The sequence below is a fragment of the Lasiosphaeria miniovina genome (genome assembly GCF_030549165.1).
Source record: "Lasiosphaeria miniovina strain SMH2392-1A chromosome Unknown B0T26scaffold_3, whole genome shotgun sequence".
NCBI lineage: Eukaryota > Fungi > Ascomycota > Sordariomycetes > Sordariales > Lasiosphaeriaceae > Lasiosphaeria > Lasiosphaeria miniovina.
In genome coordinates, this window is record NW_026848222.1 from 6,581,894 (window position 1) to 6,593,208 (window position 11,315).

The 11,315-nt window shown below is 55.8% G+C and overlaps 4 protein-coding genes across 4 annotated transcripts; 3 read left to right on the forward strand and 1 right to left on the reverse strand.

Moving 5' to 3' along the window:
• Positions 1 to 28: 28 nt before the first annotated feature.
• On the reverse strand, positions 29 to 2,056 carry B0T26DRAFT_263935 (uncharacterized protein). The gene has a single exon (XM_060434065.1). The coding sequence runs from the start codon at positions 1,698 to 1,700 to the stop codon at positions 138 to 140; it is 1,563 nt and encodes a 520-aa protein (XP_060299489.1). The 5' UTR covers positions 1,701 to 2,056; the 3' UTR covers positions 29 to 137.
• A 3,335-nt stretch (positions 2,057 to 5,391) lies between these two features.
• B0T26DRAFT_750831 (uncharacterized protein) lies at positions 5,392 to 5,741 on the forward strand (the record flags this gene model as incomplete). The annotated part of the gene is made up of 2 exons (XM_060445282.1): positions 5,392 to 5,518; positions 5,614 to 5,741. 2 exons carry the CDS (start codon positions 5,392 to 5,394, stop codon positions 5,739 to 5,741), a joined length of 255 nt encoding a protein of 84 aa, XP_060299490.1.
• A 42-nt stretch (positions 5,742 to 5,783) lies between these two features.
• On the forward strand, positions 5,784 to 6,233 carry B0T26DRAFT_750832 (uncharacterized protein; the record flags this gene model as incomplete). Its single annotated transcript, XM_060445283.1, has 2 exons — positions 5,784 to 5,914; positions 6,008 to 6,233. 2 exons carry the CDS (start codon positions 5,784 to 5,786, stop codon positions 6,231 to 6,233), a joined length of 357 nt encoding a protein of 118 aa, XP_060299491.1.
• Positions 6,234 to 9,311: 3,078 nt separating this feature from the next.
• Positions 9,312 to 10,803, forward strand: B0T26DRAFT_675128 (uncharacterized protein; the record flags this gene model as incomplete). The annotated part of the gene is made up of 7 exons (XM_060439790.1): positions 9,312 to 9,326; positions 9,416 to 9,739; positions 9,779 to 9,980; positions 10,086 to 10,386; positions 10,557 to 10,585; positions 10,644 to 10,690; positions 10,792 to 10,803. 7 exons carry the CDS (start codon positions 9,312 to 9,314, stop codon positions 10,801 to 10,803), a joined length of 930 nt encoding a protein of 309 aa, XP_060299492.1.
• Positions 10,804 to 11,315: the final 512 nt, after the last annotated feature.

Consider the following 11,315-nt stretch of genomic DNA (forward strand, 5'->3'; position numbering starts at 1 on the left):
GGGCTAGATGCTCCAGACTGTGAGAAACTAGTATATCTACCTAGTGTGTGTGTGTTGGGCACTGCGGCACTTGGCTCTTCAAAGACAGAAAAACAAATAAATGAGCAATTCGTAGAGTCTATGCCGACGAGAACCCGCTACTCGGGCCGGCACAAGCACAGCGCATAACGCGTAAAATCCTCGTCCGCCATCAGCGAGTCCAGCTCCTCGTCGTAGAGGCCGACCAGGACCTCGACGCCGGCGTTCTTGTTGCGCGGCAGCACCAGGCAAGTGCGGGTGAAGCTGTTGGAGGCGTCCATCAGCAGGCGCGAGGCCTCGGGGCAGCCCTTGTTGCCCAGGACGGCGCCGTCGCCGAAGCACACGGCGTCGAGCGGGATGTGCATCAGCGACGACACCTGCATGTTGTTGCCGTCGATCATGGGCATGCGCCGGCGCTTCTTCTTGATCAGCTCGTCGTAGCTGGGCATGTGGTCGAGCAGGTTGTACAGGTTGAGCAGGTTCTCCTGGTCGCCGTGGCCCGCGTTCTTGCGCAGCAGCAGCGTGATGGGCCCCAGCGAGCTCTCGGGCCCGACCAGCTGGCTCAGCGGCATCTCGGAGAAGATGTTGAAGGTGATGTTGCCCAGGTACGTCGGCGGCAGGGCTGACGAATACGTGGCGCGCCCGTCGTAGATGAGGTTCAGCTTGGTGATGGCCGACTCCGAGTCGTCCTCGGGAGAGCTGAAGCCGCGCGCCCGCCGCGTGGCCACGCGCGCCCGGATGAAGCACCGCCAGATCAGCGCGCACACGGCGTCGTTGGTCCCCACGCTGCTGGAGTCTCCCAGCTCATCCGCCACCGCCTTGCACAGCGCGGCCAGGCGCGCCGTCGGCAGGTAGAAGACGGCCGTCTTGAGCTTGCGTCCGCCCGGCAGCTTGGGCGGGCCAGTCGCGCCCGTCTCGGTAGCCCACACGGACCCTCCGTCCTCGTTGGGCGGCGCCTCGCCCTGCTTGAGCACGCGCATGTCCTTGGGGTCCAGGCCGACCAGGCGCCACGTCTCGGGATTGACGTCCTCGGCGGCCAGCCCGGGCGTCTCGCGGGTCCAGATCTCGTGCAGGAGCGCGTGGCTGTCGCTGCCGGCAGCAAAGGCCTCGGGCGGGCCGCCGCCCTCCTGCAGCGCGGCGCACTGGGCGGCCCACATGCGCACAATGTGGTAGTAGCCGACCGTGTCGCTGGCCGAGTGGTGCAGCGCGCTGACGAGCAGGCACCCGCCCTCGACGAAGTTGGCCTGCGCAGCGAACACGGGCCCCGACGCTACCTTGGGGTCGGCGAAGAAGCCCGTCGGCGGCATGATGTCGTCGTCGCGGAACGCGTCGGGCGCAAACCCGAGCTCCCGCAACGAGGCGAAGTCGAGGTCCGTGTCGAGTTCATTGTACCTGAGCTGCGGCGGCAGGGGGTCGGTCGGGGTGAGCGGTCGGTAGCGGATCTCGAGCTGGCCCGGCCGCCAGCCCGCCGTCGTGGGCTGCTGCAGGTGCACGTCGCCGTTGAGCCACGGAATCTGGACGAAGAGCTGGCGCAGGCCCTCGTGGAAGAGGTCGAAGGCCCTGCCATACGAGACGCCCGTCTTCAGGGGTAGGTAGACGCAGCCATAGTAGTAGGCGCGCGGGACGCAGTGGTCAAACGGCGTGAGCTTGATGTGGGTCTCGGGGATGTCCTTGACAGCCATGATGATGATGGATAAGACGATAATGCTTGCGCATGCGAGTGCTGGCGAGTTTCCAGTCTAGCGTGTCAGGTTCAATGCGAGATATACCGGGGACATGCTGTAAGCTTCTATGCTCCAGGTATACTCGGGTCCAGTTTGGGACTTGCAGTTTACTTGGGGCATAAGCGCCGCACCAACTTGGGACTTGGGCCTCCCCGTCGAGTGGAACGGCCTGGCCAAAGTAGCCACGGCCAAAAGAAAGAACTTAAGAAAGGCAGAAAATGATAACAAAAAATAGTTAGTTGCTAGGCTGAGTGGATTCCAAGTGACGCATCGGCTCCGTTCCGTGCTACGCAGGCCATGGTGTAGCTATTTTGTCGCGTGCATATGCCAGATCGGCGGGCGGCCATGCGGGGGCTTTCACCTTCACCCGCCTGAGCATGGAGATGATGCTACCTACCGACAAGAATTCTAATCAGCTGAACGGAGCCACCCAAGCCACCGTAGGCGAGCTTGCAAGCCGGACTCGGAGGACTGGTCGATCGGATAATCCTCGGACGTGTTAAGCCATCAAATGCCGCTTCGCTGTCGTGAGGTAGAATGGCTGTCAATCCGTCCGTGCGGTACCTTCAACTCTCTACCCAGCTCCCCTCCCCCAAAATAAACCACTTTCTTCCTCAATCTTGCAATTCAACCTCAGTCAATCGCACGTACGATTTATCGCTTTCCGGCTATGGACAGGCACGCCGAATACTTTACGATTATGACCCTATTAATCCCTACTAATTTATCAATAGGAACGCGTGTTTTTCGAGCCGCAGCCCCCACCGCCCGATGCGCCAAATCCAAGCGCGCTGGCCAGCCTCCCGACCGCCCGATCCTCCCTATAACTAAAGAGACGCCGAACGACCAGATTCCTCCCAATACAAGAGATGCCGTGAGTATAACTTGGCCAAACATAAATAGCACCCCTCGGCCAGTACCCCTCGGCCAGCCACCCACTCCCTCGAGCGAAGCGAGGACAGCTCGCCGCAGGCGCCGCCGGAGGCAAAAAACAAGAAAAAAAGAGGCTCCGTTCAGCTGACCCCTTCCTGACCCGTCAGGTAACCTATTTTTAGAATCATAAATGACTGCATAGCCTAGACAAGGGCGCCATATCGAGGTTGGTGCTCGCTCTGTGTCTAGATACCGAAGTACAAATAATCTAGACTAGGGCGCGAGAACGTGAAACTCCGCAAGCCAGGGCGTTTCGGTATCGACGACGGCGTGTTTGCCCACCCGCAGCGGTTCCAGACGATAACCCCGCGGCGGTTCCAGACGATAGCCCCGTCAGCTTTAATTCGACAAGATCACGAGATGGAGGCCAACACAAACGTCAAACATTATCGCTGCTGAGAACTTTTCGCAGCACTCGAGACACGAGTGTCTCGTAGCAAACAAAGTGACTCACATAGACCTAGTTATTTTACACTGTGTATTAATCAGAATGGTGCTGATACTGGGATAATAAACTCCCCAGCTCCTAAGAGTGCCGTGATAACCAAGGTATTAACTCCCGCTTTCATTCTGAAGAAGCAAACTTAAACCCAAGATTCCGATTCTAACCAGATGTAGGACCCAAAAGAAAACGATAACCAAAGTCTAAACTCCGCAGTCGAAAATTTCCAAGACCGTGCCAGTAACACCATGGCCTGATATCCCCCCGTATCCTCCGCGACAGTTGATGCGATTGTCGTAATATCGTAACAATGGTCGGTGTTTCTTTCGGCGTGCCGTAGGGCGTGGAGCAGCTCCGCTCAGTTTGTGTACTTGCAGCCCTTCTTCTTGCCCTCCTCCCAGCAGTTCTCATGGCCGCAGTAGTAGCATTTCTTCTTTTCCTTGGAGTGCACTTTGTCGCACCCGCAGCAGGCCCATCGCTCCGAGTTGTCGGGTGTCAGGGGCGGCAGAGCATCAGGCATTTTCGATCTTGAAGCGGTGGCTGCGCGGGCAGAAGTTGACGGGCGTGGGGGCTTTTGGCTGCACGATGGCGCGGAAACTGTGCGTGCTGCCGTGTTCTGGTGTTTATTCTTGCGTGCAGTTGCGATGTTGGCGATGTTGGCTTCGAGGACTCGCGAGTCAACATCTTCTTGAGATTTACGGCGGCGTGATTTGAACATTTTGAAAAGTGAGAGAAGTCGAAGCATTGTTACCTACCTTTTTGGGGGTCGCTGCAAAATATGGGGGTGCTTACCTGTACTATTTTTGACCGTGCCGTGTGACTCTTGCTCGGGTATGCCGGGGTTCAAAGTGCGCAGCAGGCGTGGAAGAGAATTTATACTTTGCTCAAGCTTTTGCATCGCCACGGTCACGCCGCGTCAAGATTGTTTGCTCTTCGCAAATAGACTCCTAGGTAGTTTACCGTTTCCTTGCTGAACCTTCAAGGTGAAGCTTAAATTCTTCCGAGTCGCCTGACAGCGGTGTTACTCCGCAAACATGGTAAATCGGGCGGGGCGTCGCGAGGTTTCAGTCCAGACGGGTCTTGGAATTATTGCCTGTCACGCATCTATCAGGTCACCCTCCAAGACTTTGTGACGATGCATGGTTCAGAGTCAGGTTCTCCCATTGAGCCCCGGTACATGCTACGACAATACCGAAACGCCTCCGTAGCAATTGACACTATAGAGATTACTCCCTCCCCATCCGATTTACGAACATTCGCCTCTTTCACCTTTAGAAGGCGGAGAGAGATGATGTGGACCTCAAATTTGGTATTTTAGCGATATGTGAGCGCTTCACGAGCTCGGCTTGGACTGTCTGTATCGAGAGTGTTTGAATGGATGAAGTACGCAACGTAATTCCCTTTGCTAAGGCTCGGGTGCATGTTGCTCGCTTGCTGTTCCCCACACCACGGCGGCCTGGGATGTATGACATGTTCCTAATGGGCGAAGGTTGGAGATGGCTCGGACGTTCGAACCTCTCGATCCTCATCCACGATTCAACAAAGCAAAAAGAAACCAGCAGGCTACACCGTAGAACATTTTCCTTTCTTATTCCACGCTAGCTGTGATGCATTCAACCACGGCTTGCACTTGGAGCAACGTCGGTCTGTCGTCCGGCCTCTCGCGCATGGGACAACAGGTGAGCCACCGTTCCTTGACAAGTCTCTCGTTAAGCATCGTACTCACGTGTGGCAAATAGCACTCGAGGTCTGGACTCGGCGAGCACCCTCAAATTCGTACAGGCGCTGCAGACATCGGCTGATGCAGAGAGACAATGCCATCTTGTCGCCATGTACCAGGCCAGCTAAGCCATCTACGACCTCTTCGACAAAGCCACAGTGCTTTACGAGGGTCGGCAGATATACCTGAGACCCGCCAACATCGCCAGAGCCTTCTTTGAGCACCAGGAATGGCCCTTCCCCGCGCGTCAGACGCCTGGAGACTTCTTGACGTCGGCCACAAACCTCCTGCGCACCCCCGACGAATTCCAGCAGTACTAGCGCGACTCTCCCAAGTTCAAGGCCCTGCAGGACGAGATATAGCGCTACGATAGCGAGTTCGAGGGAGAGCGCTAGGTCGACAGCATCGCGGGAATGTGGCAGCAAAAGAAGCACGTGCAAGCCAAATACGTCCGCCCCAGGTCCCCCTACACAGTCAGCATCGGCATGTAGATCAAGCTGAACACAAAGAGGGCCTACTAGTGCATCTGGAACGACAAGTCGGCCACACTCGCGATGATGGGCGCCAACCTGGTCCTCGCCCTCATCATCGGGTCCACCTTCTACGACCCTCCATCTTCTACGACCCCACGAGCCCCACCAACGAGGCGACAGCCGGCTTTGCCGCCAAGGGCTCGGCTCTGTTCATGGCAATTCTCCTCAACGCCCTCACAGCCATCTCGGAAATCGAGGCGCTCTAAGCCCAGCGGCCCATCGTCGAGAAGCACGCGTCGTAAGCCTTCTACCACCCTGCCACGGAGGCTGCGGCCGGCATCGTCGCCGACATCCCCGTCAAGTTCGGAGCGGCCGTCGTGTTCAACCTGCTGCTCTACTTCCTCGCCGGGCTGCGGCGGGAGCCCGGGTAGTTCTTCATCTACTTCCTCATTTCGTACGTCAGCACCTTCGTCATGAGCGCCATGTTCTGGGCGCTGGTGGGCGTGCTGCGCCTGGCGCTGGTGCAGTACACGGGCTTCATCATCGCCGTGCTGCAGATGCACTCGTGGTTTGGCTGGATCCGGTGGATCAACCCCGCGAATTTGTATGATCCGACATCATGCCGCCTACTCGCCCCTGGTTGGCGACTCATGGATCTGCGCTAGCGTCGGAGCTGTCGCTGGTCGGCCTAGTCAAGCTCGGCCGAGTCCAAGGATGGGCGTCGCTGCCTGCTGGATCAGGTCGGTGGGTGGGTCAAGCCCGGTACGCTAACGGCCCTGATGGGTGCTTCGGGGGCCGGAAAGGCCACTCTTTTGGATGTCCTTGCCCAGCGCACAACTGTTGGCGTCGTCACAGGCGACATGCTCGTTAATGGAAGCCTATCGGGTGCCGACCAGCGCTTCACTCAGATCAGATATATCTGACAGATCGATCAAACAGATCAAACAGATCGGGCCCGTTGAGGGATCAAACAAATCAGATATTAGGGCCCGATCTGTTTGACTATCTGACAGATAAATGAGGGTATTTAGAGCCAGGATTTACTAATTATTCCGTTCCGAGTGGTGCTTTCGACCCCGTTTTGTACCGGCACTAGGGTTAATCCGGTCCCGGCAGGGTTCGAATCCGACCGCAGGCCCTGCTTTTTCCCAAAACAACCCTCTTGACCGTGCCTTGCCCTCAACCGCGCCCTCAAACGCGCCCTCAAACGTGTCCTCAACCGTGCCCTCAACCGTGCCCTCGCGGCTGAAGCTATTCACAATGCATCGATCCCGGTCTCGAAGCTCTACAACAAGCGTTGCTGCTACTACTCGGTCTCGATCGCCCGGCTCGAGCCGTCAACCGTCGATCTTCGCCCAGCTTCGGTCACGGCCTATATCCATCGCAGATCAGGTTACTGCCGACCTCAACGCGGCCCCCGTCATCGAGGGCTCCATCCAAGACCTCCCTCGCATCGTCTGGGCCAATAAGCGTTACATACTAGACTCTCAGGTCCATAAGAAAAGCTCCCGCGGCCGTACAAGCTAGGTCAAGGATTACGGATGGTTTCTAGCCGGCATCACGGCGAACGGCGCCTTGCTACCTGGTGGGGAGGTCTGGTGCTGCAAGTATTGCGATGGCCGGAGCAAACACTCTATATACGATGCTTCTCTACATCGTCGGCCTCAACCCATCTAGCTAAGGAGCATTCTATCTACAAGCAGCAGGGAGATCAAACTGACAACTCTGATATGCTCGCGATATATCGAGCAACATCATCACAAATCCCTCAGGCCAAGGACGTAGCCTTGAAACAACTCGCCGTTGCTTTCCTCATCAACTCCGACAATCCCTTTACTGCCTTCGAAGACCCCTATCTCAAGAGCTTCCTGAAGCTGTTCGACCGAAATCTTGCCACTACCGTTGCCTTGGGGAGGAATACACTCACATTGACGATGCTGAAGACCTTCGAGGAACAAAAGGCTGTTGTTCTACAAGAACTTCACAGATCCCTGACCTCGATCCATATCAGTTTTGACCTTTGGACTTCTCCAAACCGCCTAGCCTTTATTGCGGTATTAGCCCACTTCCTCAACAGCAAGCAACAGTATACAAGCCGTCTCATCGCGTTCCGACGGCATCCCGGGATACACAGTGGTGAAGGCGTCGCCAACACTCTTCAAGACATCCTCGAAGCTTGGGACATCCCGTCAAGGCTTGGAGTGATGATCTATGACAACGCTTCGAATAACGATACATGCCTCAAGGCTCTATGCCCTCAGCTCATCCCTGGGATGACCGGGAAGGATATTCTACATCGCCGGATGCGGTGCTTTGGTCACGTCTTGAACCTGGTAGCGAAGGCTTTTCTATTTGGCGATGACGCCAATACCTTTGAGCTGGAGTCCGATTCCTTGGAGGTCTTGGAACAACATGACGATGTTTTCATCCACTAGCGCCGCAAGGGCCCGATCGGCAAGCTCCACAACATCGTCAAGTTCATCCGGGCCTTACCGCAACGCTCAGAGGCTTTCCGTCAAGTAGCTGAGGCCCAAGAGCTTGATGATATCCACGATTCCTTCACACTATATGCCGAATCTACAACCGAACTCGAGCTACGGCAGAACAACGCGACAAGATAGAACTCGACTTTCCTTATAATCGACCGTGCCTAGAAGAAGCAACGAGATATTCAGGCCTATATCCTTCAGCTTCAACTTGATCCGGCGGCTATACCTAGGATCGATCCTCAAGATGTCCTTAATGCCGATGACTGGCGTTTGCTAGCAGAGATCCGGTTGATCCTCGAGCCGATCTACATGATGATAATGAGGGCTCAAGGCCATACCAAAGGCAACGGGTACGGGCAGCTGTGGGAGGCCATGACTGGTATGGAATATATCCTGGAATAGCTCGAAGATTGGAAGGCCCTTTACCTACCAGAATCCGAAGATTTGGCTGTAGAAACGTTCGATCTGCAAGCTAGCTTGACCGAGGAGCTCGATCCCGATCCATTCGATCTGCCTCGCCCGTCAAACCGGCCAACCCGCCGATGTACCCGTCGCCTACCTACCTCACGGCCAGCATCGCGGCATAACGGCCGGGCATCGAGGTATTACGAAGATGCTTTGCCTCGGTATGCCGCAGCCGAATATCTTTCCAATAGTGGCATTACGAATATGAAGCCCGATGAGACGGCATACATCCGGGCATCGATCAACAACGCCTGTCTGAAGCTCGACGAATACTACGACCTCCTCGGCAATTCGCCCTTATTTGCAGCGTCCGTGATCCTACATCCTGGGCTTGGACTACCTTTTCTTAAAAAGGCATGGAGCTCCCAGGAACATTCGCCGTGGCTTGGGCCTACAAGGCTGGCAGTGAAAGCCTACTTCGAATATTGGTATCCAGATCCTCAAGATCCCTTCGATTCGCCGCTACCGTCCCCATCACCGGTGCCATCGTCACTATCTTCAACGTCATCAGGAACATCACAACATCCCATGCGGGAAACAACCCGGTTCATGCAATGGATCAATAATAAACGGCCAAGACCTTCAGACAACCAAGACGAGCTCGAGAGATATTATCAGCTTGCCTCTCAGGAATGTACCGATCCGATCCAATGGTGGCTGATCACCAAACAACGTTTCCCCGGTTGAGCCGATTTGCCTTGGACCTCCTAGTCATCCCGGCGATGGCAGATGACCCTGAACAGGCTTTCAGCCAAGGGAAGCTGGCGTTGACGTCCCAACGGCACAGCCTGGGTGAAGAACGCATCGAGGCTCTACAGATCCTGAAGAACTGGCTCAGGGACAAGGTCATCCAGTCTGGGGGCATCTTGACAGGCTAGCTAGGGCCGGGAATGCCCTCATTTCGGTTGGCCGATCAGATATCTGTCAGATCGATCAAATCAAACAGATATAGGCGATTCGAGGATCAAACAAATCAGATATGGGCCCATATCTGCTCTATCTGATCTGAGTGAAGCGCTGGTGCCGACTTCCAGCACCAAACCGGCTATGTGCAGCAGCAGGGTAAGTTCTTTCCTTCTAGTCCTTTCTCACACCCAACCCGAGCCCCTTGAACCCTTTGACTGCCCAACCTTGTTTTGTTCGCAATCTAGCTCTTCCGTGCAGATCTACATCTTGACAAATCCACGGTACGCGAGAGTCTCTGGTTTAGCGTCATGCTGCGCCGGCCACAATCGGCCAGCAGGGAGGAAAAGTACGCATTTGTCGAAGAGTTGATCAAGATGCTGGGTATGGAGGAATACGCCGATGCCGTCGTAGGCATCCCTGGAGAGGGGTTGAACGTCGAGCAGCGCAAACTTCTCACCATCGGCGTCGAACTCGTAGCCAAGCCGAAGCTGTTACTATTCCTCGACGAGCCCACAAGCGGCCTCAACTCGCAGAGTGCATGGGCGATTCGCGTGTTCCTGCGTAAACTTGTGGATGCAGGCTAGGCAGCGCTCTGCACCATCCACCAGCCCAACGCCATCCTCTTTCAGCAGTTCGACCACCTGCTCTTCCTGGCCAAGAGCGGCAAAACAGTCTACTTTGGCGACATCGAACAGAACTCTCGCATCCTCATTGACTACTTTGAGCCCAACGGGTCGCGGCAGTGCGGCGATGAGGAGAACCCTGCCGAATGGATACTGGAGCTGGTTGCCGAAGAGACAAACAGCAGCAGTGAAGAATAGCATTCCGTTTGGAAGTTGAGTAGCGGATACCGCGAAGTTCGGACGGAAATTGGCAGGATTTGCGCGGGTGCCAGCGGAAAGCACACTGCCGCAGTCGGCGACACTGCCGCAGTCGGCGACACTGGCGCCGACAGCCAGGGCGAGTTCGCCATGCCACTGGGAGCGCAGTCCGCACCGCATATTTGGGAAGTACTGGCGCATACCGCAGTACGTCCTCGCCAAGCTGGCCTGGGCCTCGCGACGGGCCTGTTCATCGACTTCATCTTCTACCAGCCAAAGGGCACGCAAGCCGGCATGCGCGACGTCTTGTTCGCCGTCTTCATGATCACGACACCCTTCACAACGCTCGTGCAGCAGATCCAGCCCCTCTTCATCACGCAGCGTCGCTGTGCGAGGTGCGTGAGCGGCCGAGCAAGACGTACTCGTGGAAAGCGTTTCTCGCGGCCAACATCGCCGTCGAGTGCTCGCCCAGGGCACGCCGCAGAACCCCGACGCTTTCGAGCAAGTCACTACTGCAGCCTCAGCGTGGCCGACTAGTGCCTGGCAGGGGACTGACATCTTCTAGGATCAGCGCTGGCGCAACTTTGGCATCATGTGAGCGTACATCTTCTTTGACGTATTTGTCGTTGTTGCCGTGTATTATCTGTTCCAGGTCAAGAAGTGGAATACGAGCAGTCTGAAGTGGAAGAAGCAGAAGGCGTAAGAATGAGCGAGCTACTAGTACCTCTTCTGCCTAGCTACGTAGCATTTTAATGGAGAGGCTGTAACGAATAGGATAAAGTATGACTTTGTTGAATTAGACATGGACCTAGACTTTTCGTTCGTAATTAGAGAGCCAAAGCAATCGATTTGTATTAGAAAATGGACTTGGTCCTGTATTTCATACCTCTAACGGCTTATCATTTGGGAATCAGTTTTGTCACCAGCTCAACGATGCTGGTTTTTCCTTTTGGTTGGGATTTTAGGCCGGGAACTTCGGGGAGGGCAGCGAAGTGAAGCTTCGAGAACCTGTCCAAGCGGAGCTTGGCTTACCTCTATAGTCACCCCCGACAACGTTTTTTTGCCAAATCCGTATTAGGCTTAAAACCTGAGCAGAAGCTGAGGCGCACTGAGCATCGCCCTGAGCCGAGCTGAGTCCCAGGGACGTCCCGGTTATACTCACCGTGTCTAAACTAATCCGAGTTTTGGGACAGCGTCTTATTTTGTTGCGCCTCCCGAATCTTGCCCTCCTCAACCCTTGCAGACCACAACACCCCTCGCCGCTTTTGCTCAGGCGACCACCCGCGAAACACTCAGGGAAGTGACTGAAATAGGTTTAGACTCG